This window comes from Peromyscus leucopus, chromosome 2, assembly GCF_004664715.2.
Source record: "Peromyscus leucopus breed LL Stock chromosome 2, UCI_PerLeu_2.1, whole genome shotgun sequence".
NCBI classification, from domain to species: Eukaryota; Metazoa; Chordata; class Mammalia; order Rodentia; family Cricetidae; genus Peromyscus; species Peromyscus leucopus.
The window spans coordinates 59,198,739-59,217,745 of record NC_051064.1 but is presented as its reverse complement, the minus strand read 5'-3'; the positions used below and the strand labels follow the sequence as shown (position 1 = coordinate 59,217,745).

At 41.6% G+C, this 19,007-nt stretch overlaps 1 protein-coding gene across 1 annotated transcript in view; it reads right to left on the bottom strand.

Annotated features, from left to right (window-relative positions):
* Window positions 1–12,153, bottom strand: part of Stx17 (syntaxin 17) — a 53,991-nt gene extending 41,838 nt beyond the window's left edge. Inside the window, exons 1-2 of the mRNA XM_028882768.2 lie at window positions 12,085–12,153; window positions 5,126–5,304 (exon numbers count right to left, since the gene is read on the bottom strand). Of these exons, the coding sequence (XP_028738601.1) occupies window positions 5,126–5,248 (123 nt within the window). The 5' untranslated portion in view covers window positions 5,249–5,304; window positions 12,085–12,153. The remainder of the gene's footprint in view (window positions 1–5,125; window positions 5,305–12,084) is intronic.
* Window positions 12,154–19,007: the final 6,854 nt, after the last annotated feature.

Below are 19,007 nucleotides of genomic sequence, written 5' to 3'. Positions count from 1 at the left end.
CAGCCAAGCACCAGGCCGAGCTCCAGATTCCAGTCAAAGAGAGGGAAGAGAGATTCTATGAGCAAGGGGGGGTCAAGATCATGATAGGGAAATCTACAGAGACAACTGAACCAAAATCGTGGGAACTCACCAACTTTAGACCAACAGCTGTGGAGCTTGTATGGGACCAGACTAGGCCCTCTACATACGGGAGCCAGTTGTGTAGCTTGGTCTGTTTGAGAGATGCCCTGGCAGTGGGATCAGGATCTATCCCTGGTGCATGAGCTGGCTTTTTGGAGCCCATTACCTATGGTGGAATGCCTTGCTTGGCCTTGATGCAGGGGGCAGGGGCTTGGTCCTGCCTCAACTGAATGTACCAGGCTTTGCTGAGTCCCCATGGGAGGCCTTACCCTTTTGGACAAGGGGATGGGAGGGGGGTCGGGGTAGGAAAGGATGTGGGGGGAGCAGGAGGAGGGATGAAAGAGGGATCTGCGGTTGGTATGTTAAATGAATTAAATTTTTTTTTTTTTTTTTTTTGGTTTTTCGAGACAGGGTTTCTCTGTGTAACTTTGTGCCTTTCCTGGAAACTTTGCGCCTTTCCTAGAACTCGCTTTGTAGACCAGGCTGGCCTCAAACTCACAGAGATCTGCCTGCCTCTGCCTCCCGAGTGCTGGGATTAAAGGTATGCTCCACCACCGCCCGGCTTAAAAATTTTCTTAATAATAAAAAGAAAAAGAGTAAAATAATTAAGTTTGCTACTGCTTACTATTCAATTTTGTATGAAATTAGGATATACTGTGAAAAGCAATGATCTCAAGCATTTGGTGAGAAGGGTAAAAAGCAGGGTGATGTAATGTGTGAAAACCTCTAGAAGCAACCTGTAAACTTGTAGTTAAGTTTGGGCCACTGGCAAGCATCTCTAAGCAGCTGGCTTCTGCGGGAGATGGTCTTTGTCTATCCGCACAGCAGGACAGGCAAGTGAATTAAGGCAGAACCACAGCATTATGCTTCAGGTTGCTAAATACAGAAACACAAACTTTAAAGTGGTTCCAACAGCAAACACACTCTCTACATCATACAGAAAGCAGCCAGGAGTGTGGCAGTCATCCCAGGTGGTTCAGTATAGGCACTTACAAGGTCATCAAGTACCAGGTTCTGCCTTCCGCACTTTCAACAAAGCCCTCAAATTTGTCTCCGAATGCTGTAGGGCTGGCTATAGTTCCATATACAACAGGAAGACATAACCAGACCACTAGAAGAAAGGGGTCTGTTTCCTTACATGTGTATCTTTTTTTAAGTAGGAAAATATTTCTAGAGGTCCAAATTCCTACCAGGCTTTTGGCCAAGGCTTACTGGCCAGAACTGCAAGATGTGCCTATTGCTCCTTGATAACGAAACATGGGCAAGAGCTGAATCAGCACATTCACAGACCCAGTATCATTCACCATCGTCTGAGTTTGATAAAGGAGATAGTCACAGGATGGTGAGGGGGCTATATTGTAATAACAAATTAACAAACAAACAAATATGAACAAATACATAAGTACTAAGTCAGCCTGCTTCTTTCATTTGGTACTACTGGGTTCCAGCTGCAAACCATCTGTCTAGTCCATGTCACCCATTTCGCACATAGTCTATGCTGCCTCTGATCATTCTTTGATTATTTTCTATCTTGTTTCCTTAACTGAACTGCAAACTTCTTGAGAATTGAAAACCTATTTCTACATATCATTCAAGGCTAACAATCTAAGAAACAGCAAATACAAAACACCAATAAATACTTAAGGAAAGCTAATATTTATTTCCTATAATAAATAATCTTGTTTCTCATTAAATCTGACAGATTGAACACAAATATTCATTTCTGCTCTTTTCCAACATCCCACAAAAGGACAATAAAGAATGTTAAGAGGTGAAAATTCACAAGAGCAATGAGAACACAACAGAAGACACCAACAGACAAGAACTTTTAACCAAACTTTGGAAGCTGGGAAGACTATAGACACATTGCAGTGGGTACAGCAGATCAGAGAGAGCAGCAATCTGGGCCTGTAGAAGTGGCTGGACGGGAGAGAGGCACAGAGACCACAGGCAGGCTAGATGTTCAGAAATACTAGGTGCAGGAGACCAGTTAAAAAGTGTGGTGGAGAGAAAAGCAGGACTGGTGGGAGGCTTACATAAGCCACACGTAGTTACCACATCACCTCCCCACAAGCAACTGCCCTGCCCCATGACCACAGAAGGTAGCCCTCTCTGCAGGGGCCCACGAGAGAAGCTGGGGAGCCTGGGCTCCAAGCCTAACAAAGGCAAAGATGAGATGGTGTACCCAAGCAGCCTGGACCAGCTCCGAGTGATGGTGAGCCTGTTATCTTCCTTGCTCACTTTCCTTCTCTTAGGTCAGATGGATGGTCACATAATGTGTGGTATACCCACCCCTTTTAGCTCCCCGCAAACCCCACTTCATTCCTGCTACAGCATCACCTCTAATAAAATAACTCCAACAGGTATACTGGGGTTAAAACGTGGATGTTCAATCTGTAAATGTTAAGGTCTACTTCACAGGGTTGTGTCAAGATAACATGTTTAAATATAAGGTGATGACATCAATCAGAGCACACTTCACAGGAAGTACCAGAGCTGGTATTTGAACAAAGAACAAAGCTTGAATGGAGGCAAATGATGGGGTGCATGTCATTAACAGATGTAAGACAGAAAGTAAAATTACTCAGGGCCATACCTCCTCTGCCTTCTTTACTGAGGAATTCACCTTCAAAATAGAACAGTGCTAACAAGATCATTAGGAAGAAAATGAAGCTGGGTAGGACGGAGCATGCCTGCAGGTAATGGATGGCTTCCATTACCCTGAGAGATGAGATGGAGGCAAACCTAAGACAAACAAGCTCCACCTTATCTGATAGCCATTTGGGGGTTTTCTCACCTGCTTCTCAGCCATACAATAATTCATATAAATCCTGTGTGTACATCCCTCACAGTAAGTTTCTTCTTAGACCCCAACAATATGAAACAAAGAAAATTGTGTTCCAAGTTGGCTATCTTGTAGCTCCTGTTTACTGTGCTATACCTAGGACACACTGGCTAAGAAAGCTGAATGCTAAGGCTTCCAACTTCAGGATCACATGTTCACAACCATTATCATGTGTAAGAGTGCACAGCTGAAGCCTACGGAACACGGCCCAGGTGTCCACAGCACACTGCTCTCTTTGTTCTCGCTGCTGCAGAATCGCTCTGTAAAGGCTTACCTTCAATTTCCCTCCAGTCTGGCTTTTTTCTTTTAAATTCGTATTGGATGACTGATGGCCAGAATAATAAATATTGTATCTTTCCACACCTTTTCCTCAAGAAGAATATGCCTTTTTGAAAGTGAGGCACTGTAAGACACCTGGAGCCTAACTTTAGTTAACTGTCAAGCACAGAGTGAGCTCTACAGTCTTTAAATATGTTTACATGTCACAGCCTAGCCATCCAAATATGCTAGTCAATCCTGTACAGACAAAGAGGTATGTTCATAATTAATCTAGAAACCCTACAGACAGTGAAATATTCAAGCATATTTTTTAAAAGCATAAATCAATATGAGTTTGCCTTCTTAGCTTTAGATATTATCATCTGTTTGTCCATTATAATTATCTGATAATGTCTGAAGGCTTCATAATAAGTAAAAATGCTAAAAGAAACATGTTCAGGCAGAGCAGAATCAATGGCACTAACTTCAGACAATTCTCTTCCGACACCTGGCACAACTAATCCAATCAGTAACAGACCTATTCCTTCCGACCCTGCTGCAGGGCTCTCACCTCCCGCCACCGAAAGGACTGCACACACATGCAGCGAGGCTTGAAGAGCAATGAAGAGGCATTTTCACACAGAATAAGAAAGACGTGTTCAATCTCAAAGGTAAAGTAGGCAATAAGGGGAAATGGCTTTAATAGTCCACAGACCTCTTGTTTCTACCTTTCAGAATCGATTCATCTACCTAATTCTTATCATCTTTGTAATGGAGAAATCGGTATAGCTCAGGACTTTGAAGCACATCTTATCAAATCTTTTACACATTTTTAACACTGTAACAATATAGAAACAGAACTGTTTACTTTGCATTGCTCAACTCTAGGTAGAAGATTTGGTATGTTTCTCTATCCCATGAGCAAAGCATGGAATCCTTTCACATGCTTCCATTCCAAGATAACCAGTTTACCAGACAATCCCTTCTGCATCCTTACAGGTTATAGCTATCATTTACATCTTACATGTAAAGAAGAGGAATTAAGAGATGAAAAAAATATTAATCCTGAATTCTAAAAAAGCCCTCAAAGAAATTTCCATTTCAGACATCTTAGAATTCAGTTTCTGTGTTTTTTCAAAAGCACTTAAATACTAGAAAAATTGGTAGGAGAAAACAAATTGGTATTTTTAATGAATAGAGCTTATATTGAAAGGCTTATTGACCACAGAGTCTACCCTAATCCTAAAATTAAAAAAGAGAAGTCGATGTTTAAATGCTTAAAGCAGAAGACGACCCACCTTTCCAAGTCAGAGCTCAGTTCTCAGTAAACCTGAGGCTGCTGTAATTGTCACAGCCCCACATCACAGCCTGTCCACGGTCTCTGAGCAGCTCATCTACCCTCTGCCTGCTTCCCCAGCCCTCCTTGGCAGTACTTCTCAATCTGGGCCTTTGTCAAAGAGAAGCAGTGAAGAAAGGGAATTCCCTCCCATTACACAATGATTTACATCTTTACATGAAGAGGACAGAAGTTACTGATAGGCACAAGTTCAAAACACTTGCCATGGGGTGAATGAGATTAAGGCAGCTCCATCAGCCACAGCTCCCACCTTCCCATTATGGGGCACTATCAAATAGTTTGAGTTTAATTACTAACTACCTAAAGCCTCCACATGTAAATTAAAAAGGTATAAACTCTACTCCTATCACCCTTCCTTGACATAATAAAGAGAATATATGAGCATTACATTTGTAGAACATGAGACCAGCTTAAAAAGTGAATGCTGCTGTATCAGTGAAGTGGGGGTGTCTTAGGAAGTCTCAGGTTCTCTGCTCAGCTGAAATCATAGACAGCAAGCAAGAATCCATGCAGGTACCTGCTTCTGCAGTAGAAATGAACCTCACCTTCTCAATGTTTATCTGGTGTTTTCTTAACCTCTCCAGGTCTGTCGGGATCACTATCTTTGTGAATTTCTGGATAGCTGGTTCAAGGCGGCGTAGCTTCACCTTTTCTTCATCCTCAGACATCCTAAAGCCTGTTAAGCCTCTTCCACTGTAGCGGCTCTTCTCTCATGCAGAAACACCTACAAAGGAACATTTAAGAATGCTTTTACAACAGGTTCTGTTCTTTTTAGAAATAAGGAATACAGAGATGGAGAGACAGCTCATCAGTTAAAAGCACTGGCTGCTCTTCCAGAGGACCCGGGTTTAGTTCCCATCACCCACATGATGGCTCAAAACCACTTCTAACTCCAGTTTCAGTTCTCATACCATTTTCTGGCTTCCTCTGGCACTGTACACATGGTGCACACACATACATGCAGACAAACATTCATATAAAATTTTTTTTAAAAAAAAATCAACCAATATGTAATTACTCTTTACTCCAAATACATACTAAACCCAAAATTGAACTTGAATGGCTTGGTTTTTCTATGAAATTATGTATATTAAAATATTATTTTTATAAAAAGTAGTATCTAGCCATTCTCAAATACTTTTCAAACTGTTTTATTTTCATAGCACAGGCAGGACAGGAACTATGTAACTCTAGGCTGGCCTGGAAACCCCGATCCTCCCACCTTTACCTCCCAATCTACTCTAGAATGTTCAGAAAATATGTGGGGGCCCATGACATGGCTCAGTGGGTAAAAGAGCTTACCACCAAGTCTGAAGCCCTGAGTTCAGTACTTGGGACCCACCCAGTAGAGGAAAAGCATTGACTTCTCTAACTAATATGGTGCATGTGTCTACATGGGCACACACACTCTAAATAAAAATGCAATCAAAAAGTTTAAAGAAAATACAAAAGTGAACAGAATAAAATAAAACTATCAATGATCTGCTCAACCTTAAGTACCTATTCTTTACATTTTGATGGCTCTCTCCTAGGGTCTTTTGCAATGTTAAGTATGTATGTAAACACCACTAAAAATGAGGACATCCTAATATACTTTGGATAGTGAATAGCCATCTTTCAAAAGAATTGCCAAATAGCAAAACTGTAAGGAAAATTTTCACTCAATGTTTCTACTCATATCAAACTCCACTTCCAACGTCATCATAATATAATTGTGTAATTATATACTCCAAGTACACTGCAGAATACAGAACTCCTTTCACTGAAGGCCCTCATCTCTTCCTGATTAGCAATGTCTGCTAAATGACCGGCAATAGAACTCCAATAAGAAGCATATTTATAAGAGCAGGAGACGGCTCTAAAAGCACTTGCTGCCAAGACACAACCTGAGTTCGATTCCCAGGTCCTCCATGGGAGAGAACTGACTCCCTCTGACCTCCACATGCACACTGTAGCACACAAATGACATACACAAATAAATAAATGTACTTAAGTTTTTTTTTTTTTTTTTAAGAACCAGATTCCCTGCAGATATATGGATGTGGTTTTGTTTTTTCCCCCTGCGTCACCAGGATTCTATAGCCATATAAAAAGTCCCAGCATATGCTTCTGGGGACAAGACAGGAGAGGTAGGAGCTGGAACTGAGCATGCTCCAGAACCCCACACTGGCTTTAACTAAACAAATTTTTCTTACGTCAATTTTATAAATTTGAACTTCTAACTGATTTTACATAAATGCTTAGCCAAGCTTGAACACTAACAACATATATCATGCCTTGATGCCACCTCTTTAGGCCACAGCCCAACAATAATAAAGTTGAACATATAATCCTGTTGGGTTAATGGTTTCCTAGTCCTGGTCTCATATAGATACACATTCACGTATTGATTCTGTGAGACCCTGACTCTTTAAGATCACTGTTTTCAGATTCTCAAAGAGATCTAATGCCCCCAAACATTAAGAACTGCTTTAAATAAGTTCTGTTTTTCTCCTTTCTTCCACAGTTGAAAATCTTGAAGCAAAGGCTATAAAAAATGACTTCCACTACCCATAGCTAAGAACTTGGTTCTTATGCCCAATACAAGCTCTCAAGGAAAATGTGCAGGCACCAAAAGAGTTAAAACTGAACCCCAGAGGAGACAGGAACTAGAGAGACGTGGAGAAGTAGAGCATGAAAAGAGACAGACTCAAGAAAAACAAACAAACAAACAAACAAAAACAGAAAATAATAACACAGGGCCTGGGAATGAGAAAGTGATCAAAAAGAAAAGAAATGTCAAATCTATTCTTAAATATACAAAGACATAAATGAAGAAACAGACTTTTCAAAGTCTGTGTGAAAGAAGGAGTGGATTGTTGTTACAAAAGAGTTAACAGGCCAATTGGAACATAAAGCAAGTAAAAAAAAAAAAAACCCTCTAAATTGAAAAGAGAGGACTAGTGAATGGAAGCTATCAGAACTCGGAAGATGAAAAGATGAAGAATATAAATGAGGAGATAAAGAACATAAATTCACAAGCTGAGTAACAAACAGAAAAGAACACAGAAAACAACCAACAGAAATTATTCAAAGGAAATATTCTGAGAATTAAGGCAGAAGATCTCAAGTTGAAAAAGCACACAGCCTTGCTAGTATAAATAAAAACAAACTCACCTAAGCACATGACAGGAAACTGCAGAGCATCAAGGACAAAGGGAAAAATCTTAAAAAGCAAACTAGAGATAACAGATAAATGAAAACAACAAATGCAGCCAACTTTTCATCAAAGCAATATATCAAAAGATAGGAATGTCTTCAAAGTACTAGGGAGTTGTTACATACCCAGGCAAATTATCATTTATGGTAAAGTCAAAATAATTATTTTCATACATGCAAGACTGAATTTAATAAACTGCTCATTAAAAGAACTACTAAAAGGAGACAGAGGAAAAGAGGTAGATGAGAGAGAGAGAGAAAGTGTGCGTGTGTGTGTGTGTGTGTGTGTGTGTGTGTGTGTGTGTGTTCATGAACATTTCTTTTTGGTGCACCTCAGGATCCTGAGAGTCTGTTAAGGTATTTGGTAGGTAATGTGGTCAATAAACATTCATTGAATTCACCCTTCTCCTCCTCAAAACACTGCAAAGGAGTGTAAAAAAACATGTTTTAACAATAAAGAAAATAAAAGGATAGAATAAACATAGTAACCTATTACTGGACTCAATGGATGAATGAATGTTGGATTTATTTGAATAACATGATCAAGTATATGGAAAATGTTACCATGTAAATATTTCTATTGCGTACTTACTTTTAGTAGCATAGGATTACATTGTGAATGTTCCATAATCTAATCATCCATTGTATGCTATTTACGTTGATCTCAATTTTCCACTATTATAAGCGAATTGTGATTACTTTCCTCATACATTAATCTATACTACCACCATGATTATTTAACACAGACAGCTAAAAATAGAAATATTAAGCAGACACACTTTTAAGTTTTAAAAATATGCACATTGCCAAATGTGCCATAAAAGGTTCTCATGGTTTACATTCCACCAGAAGCACTTCTCCATATTCTAACCAAAGGTCTGATTAGTGGGGAAAAAATGGTGTCTCAAGAGACTTTTCTACAGAAGTTCAGTCTCCTTCTAACTAGAATTTAAAATATTTTCCTCTATCATTTTCTGTTTTTACAAAATTGTAATATATAGTTATATATTATATCGGAGAGCATATCATTGAAATGATTGCAGGCACAATGTTATCATAACAAAATATTGTCTAGTATGGCATCACATCATGGAACAGTTCACATTTGTCACCTGTTATAGGAAGATCCCAGTTCAATGTCAGAATGTGCTGTACAAGTGTGTTTAAATACTGACTGAAAGTACATTCCAGCACTTTTTATTTTTTTACTCAAAAAGATGGAACATGTTACATGATTAAAACACTAAACTAAAAAAAGGATAAAAGAGCTCACACCTGTAAAAATGTCCAAAAATATACAAAATGCCTAAGTTCCCAAACTTCTGTGAAGTTGTTATATTATTTTAATGGTTTTTAAAAAGTATAAAATATTTGTGATAGAATTTATTCTGTCATGGTGAGGTGATATACAGCTATTTGCACTTGTCAAAACCAATGGAACTGTATGCACTAAAGAGTAAATGCTACTGCATAAAAATTTAAAAACACGAAGATGTAGGAGAAATGTAAAACAAAAAATAAGCTATCAAAAATAAGGCTGCATTACCACGGCACTAAGTGGGGAAAGAAGCAATCAAAGCCCAGAACAGAGTCGTTTTGCCAAACATTGTAAGGCTAAAGATTAAAACAGATGGACTGTGTTTTCTCTGTTGCAGAACAGTTGTTTAACTATGTAAAGATGTGTTGTATTTAATTATATAAAGATGTGCTGCTGTTTTGCCCTGCCTGCCTAAGGCACCTGAGTGGTTTAATAAAAAGCTGAATGGACATAGCAAGGGAGAAGGTGTAGACAGGACTTCCAGGTAGGGAAAGTAAGTAGGAGGAGGAATTTAGGCTGGGGAAAGAAAGAAAGAGAGGAAGAAAGAAAGACAGACACAGAGGAAGCAAGAAAGTAGGACATACAGAATGAAAGAAGGGTAAAAAGCCCCAGGCAAAATGTATATGAATAGAAACAGGTTAAATTAAGTTAAAAGAGCTAGTGGGACAAGCCTACCCTACGGCCAAGCAGCAATAATTAATAATAAGTTTCCATATCTTTATCTGGGAGATGGTTGCCAGCTCAAAGAAAATGCCAACTTCATCTCTCAGTAGTATATTTTAGATATCCTGGCATTACTGTCTGCCCATACCAGGACTGAACAAATAAGGAAACATTTCCCAGAAAGTGAGTCAGTTCTCACTGTCAGAGAACAAGCAGGAGCCAATACCAGGATGAACCTGGAGGTATGAAGACAGAGATACCATTCTGTACTTTTATTTTTTAAATCTATACAAACAGATACATAAATATTGATCTTGCATACATGGTTGTATACATGCACATACTGCTGCTGTCCTTTGTGAGGCTCTGAAAGCAATGGCACCCTAGTAGCAGTGAGCACCCCTGGACCACAGCTGTTGGTATCTAACACCATCCTGAAAGACAGAGGGCAGCAAGCAACACAAGAGAGAAGGAAACCGGGAGTCCTTGGAGAAGTGGTCGATTCCAGGACTGGGGCAGGGAAACAGGGGTACAGAAAAAAAAGGACAACACAAGACCTCCCACTGGTCAAAGTGAGAACAATTTGATATATTAAGTGCATAATAACAGAAAAATAATCACATGAGACTTTGTTTGGGTTTGGGTTTTTCCAAGACAGGGTCTCTCTGGCTGCCCTGGAACCCAGCTCTGTAGACCAGGCTGGCTTTGAACTGAAGAGATGTGCCTGCTTCTGCCTGCCAAGTGCTGGGATTAAAGGTGCGCACCACTACTGCCCAGAAATCATAGGAGTTTGGCACAAAGAACTGAATACAGATAAAGAAAAAGGAAGAATGGACAGCTCCTTCTTAGAGAAGAATTCTAATGAAGGAAGAAGGGAAACTGAAGGGTGCCGCGGTACCAACGTAATAGTACTTGGAGAATTACTGGAGTAGCAATTGCTGTGGAGAATCCCCCAGACACCAAGTTTAACTCACTGATTAAAGTTGACACAAGCAGCAGGTCCCGTGCCGAGGATCCATGGCGGCATAAACTGCAAAGGGTACTTATATTTTGTGGTATTCTGAACAAAAAGCAACAATCTACTCACAACAAACTGTAGCCAAATTCCCACTTGGAAGGCTACCAAGACTCCTGGATCTTCAAAAGCATAAAAGTCACCAAACTGTCCAGGATTGGAAAAGGTGATAGTGCCATGTAGATAAAGAGTGAGGCTGGGTCTTAGATCCCATTATAGAACACAGAAAATGCTCTAATAAAAAGAATGCTATCACAGGAGACCCAGTTGAATCTAATATTAATTTCTCGCTCTCAGTGACTGTATGGTATGTAAAATGCTAACCCAAGGGAAGCTGTAGTCTTCTGTATTACTTGTGGGATCTCTCTGTCTCTGTCTCTGTGTCTCTCTCCTCTGTTGTTTTGTTTTGTTTTTCAAGACAGGGTATCTCTGTGTAACCATGGCTGTCCTGGAACTCGCTCTGTAGATCAGGCTGGCCTTGAACTCCCAGGCTGGGATTAAAGGCGTGTACCACCACCTCCCAGCTGCTTGTGCAAACTATCAATACTGTAAATTACTCCACAGTTTGTTTTGTGTTTGTATTTGTGCATGTTTAAGAATTGCTGTTTCATGACCGAAAGAACATTTAGAAGCCGGAAAGGCGGCGATCATTTTCCAGGCGCACACATTTGCAGTGGGAGGCGTCAAGTGCTTTGCAAACTTGATCTCCTGGTACTTGCAACTAAGATGAGATGGGTACCGTGATACTCAGGGTCCCGAAGAAGAAAAAGTACTCAAATGTGAAGTAAATTACTGGAGACTTACTTAGAAGCCAAAGAGGCCCTTTCCTAAAAAATGTCCCAAATAGCCCACAACACCATCCCTCAAAGTAACTGGTCCCCTTGGGCTTTGTGGGAGGCGCAAGGAGTGTTGACTTTAGAGTGCAGGCCCGGACCCCGAAACTGCGGCCTCTCCGCGTCCCGCCTGGGCACCGGCGTCGCGTCGTCCCCCTCGGCGGCGTCACCAGGGCGCACCCGGGCCACACCGACCGCCCCCAGCGGCGCGGCTGAGCGGGTGACCCGACGACCCAGGCGTCTCTCCAGAGCGGCCCCGGAGGCCTTGGCACCGCCGGGTCCCGTCCTCCCCGTGCCCGCCGGGACAGCTGCTCCAAAACTGAAACCTGGGAGGCTCGGCCACTTCTGGACGCGGCGCTCGCACCGACCCAAAGCCGGGCTTGCTGCCCGGCGCCTGTCACGGACGTCCACACCCCGGCCGGCGCTGCCACACCGCAGCCCAGCGCCCCTGGAGGAGGCCGCCCCTCAGCCCCTTACCTCCCGCCTAGAAGCTCGAGGCCGTCGATATTCACAGCGCAGGCGCAGGAGGGGCGGGGCATCTCCAGGGGGCGGGGTCAGGTGGTCCCGCCCCCTATCGTCCCAGCGGGAGGGGAGGTAGGACCAGCTGGGCCAGCCCCTGGAGGATCGGAACTACACGTGCTTTGTAGGTCGCCTTGTGGGCTGTGTCCACGACAGTTTACATTTGGATACCCCTCTGCATGTTACAGTTTTCCTGCGCATTTTGTCGGGTTCGTTGAATTCTGCAGGCGAGGACGACCACGTGTCCCTAGCTCTTTAGGTGTGTGGAAACAAGCTCAGAGAGGTGTGCCTTCGCCCCGCCCCCCAAAGCTCCTGAGTGACAGGCTGGCGGTTCCCGGGGTGGGAGTGGGGTGCTGGGGGGTGGAGGGGGAGGAGGGTGTTGGGTGGCACAGGTGGAAGCAGGGACGAATTATGGTTTTGTCCAGAGCCTGCTGCAGCGCTTTGGGCGTCTGTCCTTATTAAAATGATAGTTGGTGACTTTGAGGCTCAGCATAGATTTGAAGTGACTCACTCCAGCTCAGCCTGTTTGTGACAGAGCTGTACTCACAGCTGATTTACCCAATTTCCTTCTCAAGTCATTCCAGTTGGACGAGCTGCTGCAAGAACAAGTGCAGGTCACTGGTCCTCCTCTCTGAATGGTTATACCTCCAGACCCAGCCAACTAATAAGCGTGTGTGTGTGTGTGTGTGTGTGTGTGTGTGTGTGTGTGTGTGTGTGTGTGTAGATCCGAATATTGCTTAGAATGGTTCCCCTGATGTAGTTTTCAACAAATCTTAAGGATGTTCATATCAACTCTAAGGAAACTCAATTCTTTTTTTTTTTTTTTTTGGTTTTTCGAGACAGGGTTTCTCTGTGTAGCTTTGCGCCTTTCCTGAACTCACTTGTAGCCAGGCTGGCCTCGAACTCACAAAGATCCGCCTGGCTCTGCCTTCCGAGTGCTGGGATTAAAGGCGTGCGCCACCACCGCCCGGCAGGAAACTCAATTCTTAAGGTCTGCAAGTGGAATGGAAGTGGAGGGAGAATTTTGGCCCTCAGATTATGGGTTTAAAAAAGTATTGAAAGCAGTTTCTAAAATAAAGCATACTACTTGCTAAGTGACTTGGATTTTCTTTGGGGAATACTGGAGGCTAGTGTTTACGGTACCCTTAGTTTAAAGAACGAGATATCAATCAAATTTTCATCTTAAAGAGAAAAATAAAGACATTAGGCAATACCATAGGAAACACTTTTTTTTTTTTTTATGTCAGAATTAGTTAAACAAGAAAGCTAGGGCAGGGTTTAACTGGTAAAATGCCTGCTGTGCAAGATTGAAAACCCCGAGTTCAGGCACCCAGCACTCAAATAGCCAAGCTCTGTGGCATGTTTTTGTAATCCTAACACTCTGGAGACAAATGGGGGATCCACGAGCTAGCTGGCCAGCTGGCTAGCCCATCTTACTGAATTGGTGACCTATGGGTTCACTGAGAGACTATGCTGTCATGCACGCCAAAAGATTGAATTAAAGAGAATTGGTGTTGAGTTCTGAAAAGGAGGCCTCCAGTGCAAGAGGGAGCCATGGCACTCTAGGATTGACTTTGGCCTTCTTGGTGGTTATATGATGTTTGCTATAACTTAGGTGTGTCATGTAGAAAGATAAAACCACTTAATCTAACAGTTTGGCTAGCTACACATATAATCTTTCAATATGTAGACATAGGTGTGTGACCTTTTTTGCTCTTGCCCTAAGCCATAAAGTTATGAGAGTCAGATCTGCTGGTACAAGACAAAGTTTTCCTGAGATCCTAACTGAACCCAGTAGATCCTAACCAAAGAAAACAGAAAGCAGTATACATTTTGGAAAGAAACTGAAAAGAAATTACTGTCTGGTAGCATGATTATGTTCACATAGACCTGGCAGGGATGCATTGAAACAAATTCAAGGTGATCAGAAAGGCAGCTTTCCTAAATGATAATCACAAGTTTAAAGACGTAGCAGGAAAGTGAACACCCAGAAACAAGTATGCTTGTGTTTATGAGGAACCACAGATGAGAGAGTGCATGTGGCATCTGTCTTTTGGGGTCTAGGTTACCTCACTCTCTATAATATGTCTTAGTTATTTTTCTACTGCTATGACAAAACACCACGATGAAGGCAACTTATTAAAAAGAGCATCTAATTGGGGATTGCTTACATTTTTAGAGGGTGAATCCACATAGTCTTCTTTTTTTTTTGAGAAAATATCTTTTATTTTTATATTTTTAGTAAAATAAAATATAAGATAAAACAAAAATCATTACATTCAAGTTGGACAAGGCAACCCAACAGAAGAAAAAGAACCCCAAGAAAAGTCACAAGAATCAGAGACCCATTCTTCCACACATTCAGGAGTCCCATAAAAATACTAAGATGAAAGCCGTAATATATACACAGGGGACTGGGGACAGACCCATTCAGGCCCTGTGCTTACTGCTTCAGTCTCTGGATGTTCAAATGAGCTTTGCTCAGTTGATTTAGAAAGCTTTGTTCACCTGGTGTACTCCATCCTCTCTGGCTCTTACACTCCTCTGTCTCCTCTTCCACAGGGTTCCCTTCCCCTTTATTGTTCTAACTACCTCAGGCAAAATTTTAACAACTCTCAATCAGCACACTCCTAGTTATTGCATACACACCATCCTGGTGTTTCTACCATCTGGTGCTGCCACTGGACTGAATGTTTTCATGGATTAACTTCTTTGTTCTCTGATCTACTGTGTTGTCTCTTGCTACCACACAGATACAGACACAGGCACATGCCTGTGCATACACCCACTACCACTATCACCAAGCAATATGCTCATCTTTATGAAGAGTCTAGAGTTTTTTTTTTTAAAAAAAATCACATTGCCTGGAGTACACACCGTAGGCAAACAGGGACACAAGGATTTTCTGTTTGTGTCCCTTTCACTATGTGTGGTGGTTTGAATAGGTATGGCCCCTAGACTCATGTGTTTGAATGCTTGGCCCATAGGGAGTGGCACTTTTGGAGGATGTGGCCTTGTTGGAGTAGGTGTGGCCTTGTTGGAGGAAGTGTGTCACTATGGGGATGGGCTTTAAGGTCTGATAAGCTCAAGTTTGGCCAGTGTGGCACACAGTCACCTTCTGCTGCCTGAGGATCAAGATGTAGAACACTCAGCTCCTTTTCCAGTACCATGTCTGCCTGCACGCTGCCATGCTTCCCACCATGACGATAATGGACTAAACCTCTGAAACTCTAAGCCAGCCCCAATTAAATGTTTTTTTTTTTTAATAAAAGTTGCTGTTTCTCTTGGTGTCTCTTCACAGCAACAGAAACTCTAAGATACAATGCAAGCACTTGATCACCATTTTACATGCAGAATATCTTATAATCTCAGATCTTCCTGTAAAACCCCTCTCCTCAGCTATTTTTCAGATGTTAGTTTACCTAGGTCAGGTGTTCTTAAAATGCAGGGTGTCTAGGAATTGCTGCACAAGGCAGTATGCATAAAAACCACACTGCATGAATTTTATGGGCAATTTCAAAATTTTTCTAAGGTAATTATGATTTTGATGATATCAGAATTAATGTCACTGAATAAAGCAAACTTTATCATCCCAACTCATCTTCAGCTTTTTACTGCATTTCACATTAGAAGATAACAAGCATGCTTCTTGTTGTTGTTTAAGACAGGGTTTCTCAATCCCAGCACTCGGGAGGCAGAGCCAGGCAGATCTCTGTGAGTTCAAGGCCAGCCTGGTCTATATAGCGAGATCCAGGAGAGGTGCAAAGCTACACAGAGAAACCCTGTCTCGAAAAACAAAAACAAAAACAAAACAAAACAAACAAACAAAAAAGACAGGGTTTCTCTCTGTAACAGCTCTGACTGTCCTGGAACTCACTCTGTAGACCAGGCTGATCTCAAATTTATAGAGATCCACCTGTCTCTGCTGCTGAGTGCTGGGATTAAAGGCATGCACCACCACCATTTGGCACAAACATGCTTATTATTAAGATGACAATAAAAAATTGTTTAAACTTTAGCCAGTTATAATGCTTCTTGAGTCATGTGGTATCTTAGTTGTTATCATGGTCAATTATGTTACATGAAAGATGTACAGTCATATAAGTGAAGGAAAATTCCTCACGGACCCCAGCTACCTTTTAGTTTTATATTCATTACTTTCTTCAATTCTATAGAAATGAAATTCTCAATGTTTTCTTTACATCAGTCCTTTCTGCAATCTAAAATATACCTTCCTCCTGGAATACTTTGTACCAATTGCAGCTCCCTCTCTGCATGTCCAGATCCTACCCATATGTCCATTTCTTTGCTAGTATTCCTGGTTTCTAAATATGTCTCCTTCTTCCAGCTTACTAACTTATAATGCAATCTTCCTTAGACAATTACTTTCTATACCATAATATATCAATCAAGATGTTTTGTTGTCCCTGAAATTCTTTTCAATCTTTCAGCTTTGTGCTCAAAGTAATAATGGTAACAATGATTGGATAATTATGGTATATGGAGAAGCATATAACACAGTACATAAAATATGCAGTATCTTGAGGGAGAGGAGGAATACTCTATTAGAAGGTATTTTCAAGGAGAGATGGCTTAGTGGTTAAGAGCACTGGCTGCTCTTTCAGAGGACCTGGGTTTGATTCTCAACACCCATGTGGTAGCTCACAACTCCAGTTCTAGTGGATCTGAGGTCCTCTTTTGGCCTCTATGGGCACCAGATACACATGTGATTCACAAATAAACATGCAGGCAAAACACTCATACATATAAAATTAAAAAGAAAAAGAAAAGTAAAAAGACGGTATCTTCACTGTGGTAATAAGTCATTCGGAAGTGGAGTTAGATTAATTGTAATATATATTTACACACACATTGTGTGTATGCACATATATCATACTCTAAGGCAACCACAAAAAATTTTAAAAAGGATAATTGGTGTATCAGAAGAGACAGAAAGGGAGAGGGGGGTGAAAAGAAATAAAGAAAAATGCAAAGAACAGAAAACTCCATGGACACAGTTAATGGGAGAAATATCGCTAGCAATCCATGGAGTCTGCTTAAAGGACAAAGGCATTTATTAGAGAGAGAAACTCATGATACAGAACAGAGAAATTATTGCAGGATCCTGGAAGGGTGAGGCACAGTCCCACACTGTTCTTCCGCCTGAGATTGTCCCAGCATCCAAGTCCCACAAGGAAGTGCAGAAAGTCGCATACAAGATCCAGATCTTAAGGGTCCCAAGCGGCCACGCCCCAGGGGTGTGTACTTCAAGGTCATAGGCAGGTGTAACAGTTACCTGCTACCTCACTAGGAGCGAATGCTTCAAGGTCATAGCTAGAACAGCCACATGCAGTAGATATTAAACCAAATATATCAATGACTTTAAGTGTAAATTGTAAGTATATACCACCTTTTGTAGGTATAACACAAAATAACAATATAACTCAACTATGCAGTGTCTACAAGAAACTCATTTTACATATAGAGACAGATATGTCAAAAGTAACTGGGATACAAGAAGAAATTCCACATTGCTCTAGTTTCCTAGGGCTGCAGTAACAAAGTACCACAGCCTAGGTGGCTTAACAACACAATTTTATATCCTGACACTCTCTAGGCTGGATGTCTGAGATCAAGGTGCTCCAGGACTGTTTATTCCTGCAGGCTGTGAGGAAAGGATTTGTGTCAAGCTTCTTCCCTGAGCTCTCAGGTGGCGAGCCTCTCACTAACCCTTCATATTGCCTCTTCTCTTCAAGTCTGTCCAAATTTTCCCTTCTGAGAAGCACACTATTCACAATCAGTTAGGACCCACCCTGGTGATGTCATTTTAATTTAATTGCCTCTCTAAAGACCCTATTTCCAATCCAGTCATAATCTAGAGAGCTGGGAGTTAGCACTTGACAAATGAATATTTAGAGGGACCCGATTCAGCTCACCATATGCAGTGTTACCATGAAAAGAAAGATGGAGAGGCTGCTACATGAGTGTCAGAACAATGGAAGTCATCAGGGCAAGGGCCATGGTACCAAATAATGAAGGGCTCAACCCTCCAAGATAACAGTCTTTAATGTGGACACACCTAACATCTGGAGGTCACAATGCTGCAGACAAAAACTAAGAGAGATGCAGAAAGAAAGAGAGACAAAGGGTCATGCAAACAGTGTGAAAATTAAGCTTATGAAACCTGCCATTTCTTCCCAGGGTAGCTGGATCCTTTCAAAGAACCAAGTGAGCAGAACAAAGGCAAAATTACTTTGGAGACACCAAATATTTCTACATTCTGGCTAGAGAACTCTCTTTCACAGGATTATCGAATCGCTCCCTCAGTCTTTTGACAACTGACACTCTCCCCAGTAAACCTTTTAATCTCCCAACTAGTGGAATACATTTAAGGAATTGGAAATCAACAAAATCCGCAAAGAGCCCCACCTCCCCTCTCGCACAGCCCAGCAAGTTCCAAATCCCATTGTCCTACCCGTTAGGGGATGTTTCTCCTTGAGTACAGGCTTCAGTGCTTTGCAAAAGATTTTTGAGTGATGTTTATATTTGCTATAGCCAAAGGTACACTAATATTTCTGGGCAGATCATTACTAACAGAAGAGAAGTCTGTACTTGTTCCTTGGAAATAAAATTGATAGGTCATTTTGCTAATGTAGGTGAACATTTGAGAAAAGCAATGCTCTGAACCCAAGTGGATGGTTTTAAACGTGGCAAGATTTCCTAAGCCCTCCCCCCACCCTCCCAACCCCCCCACCCCCGTGCTTAACATTTACTAAAGGACACAATTGATAATTTGAGCTTTCTAGACATCTGGTAAGTGCTTCCTTCCTTCTTTCAGGCAGTTTGACTCAACAGGCTTGCCAGCCACTGGAACTGTAAAA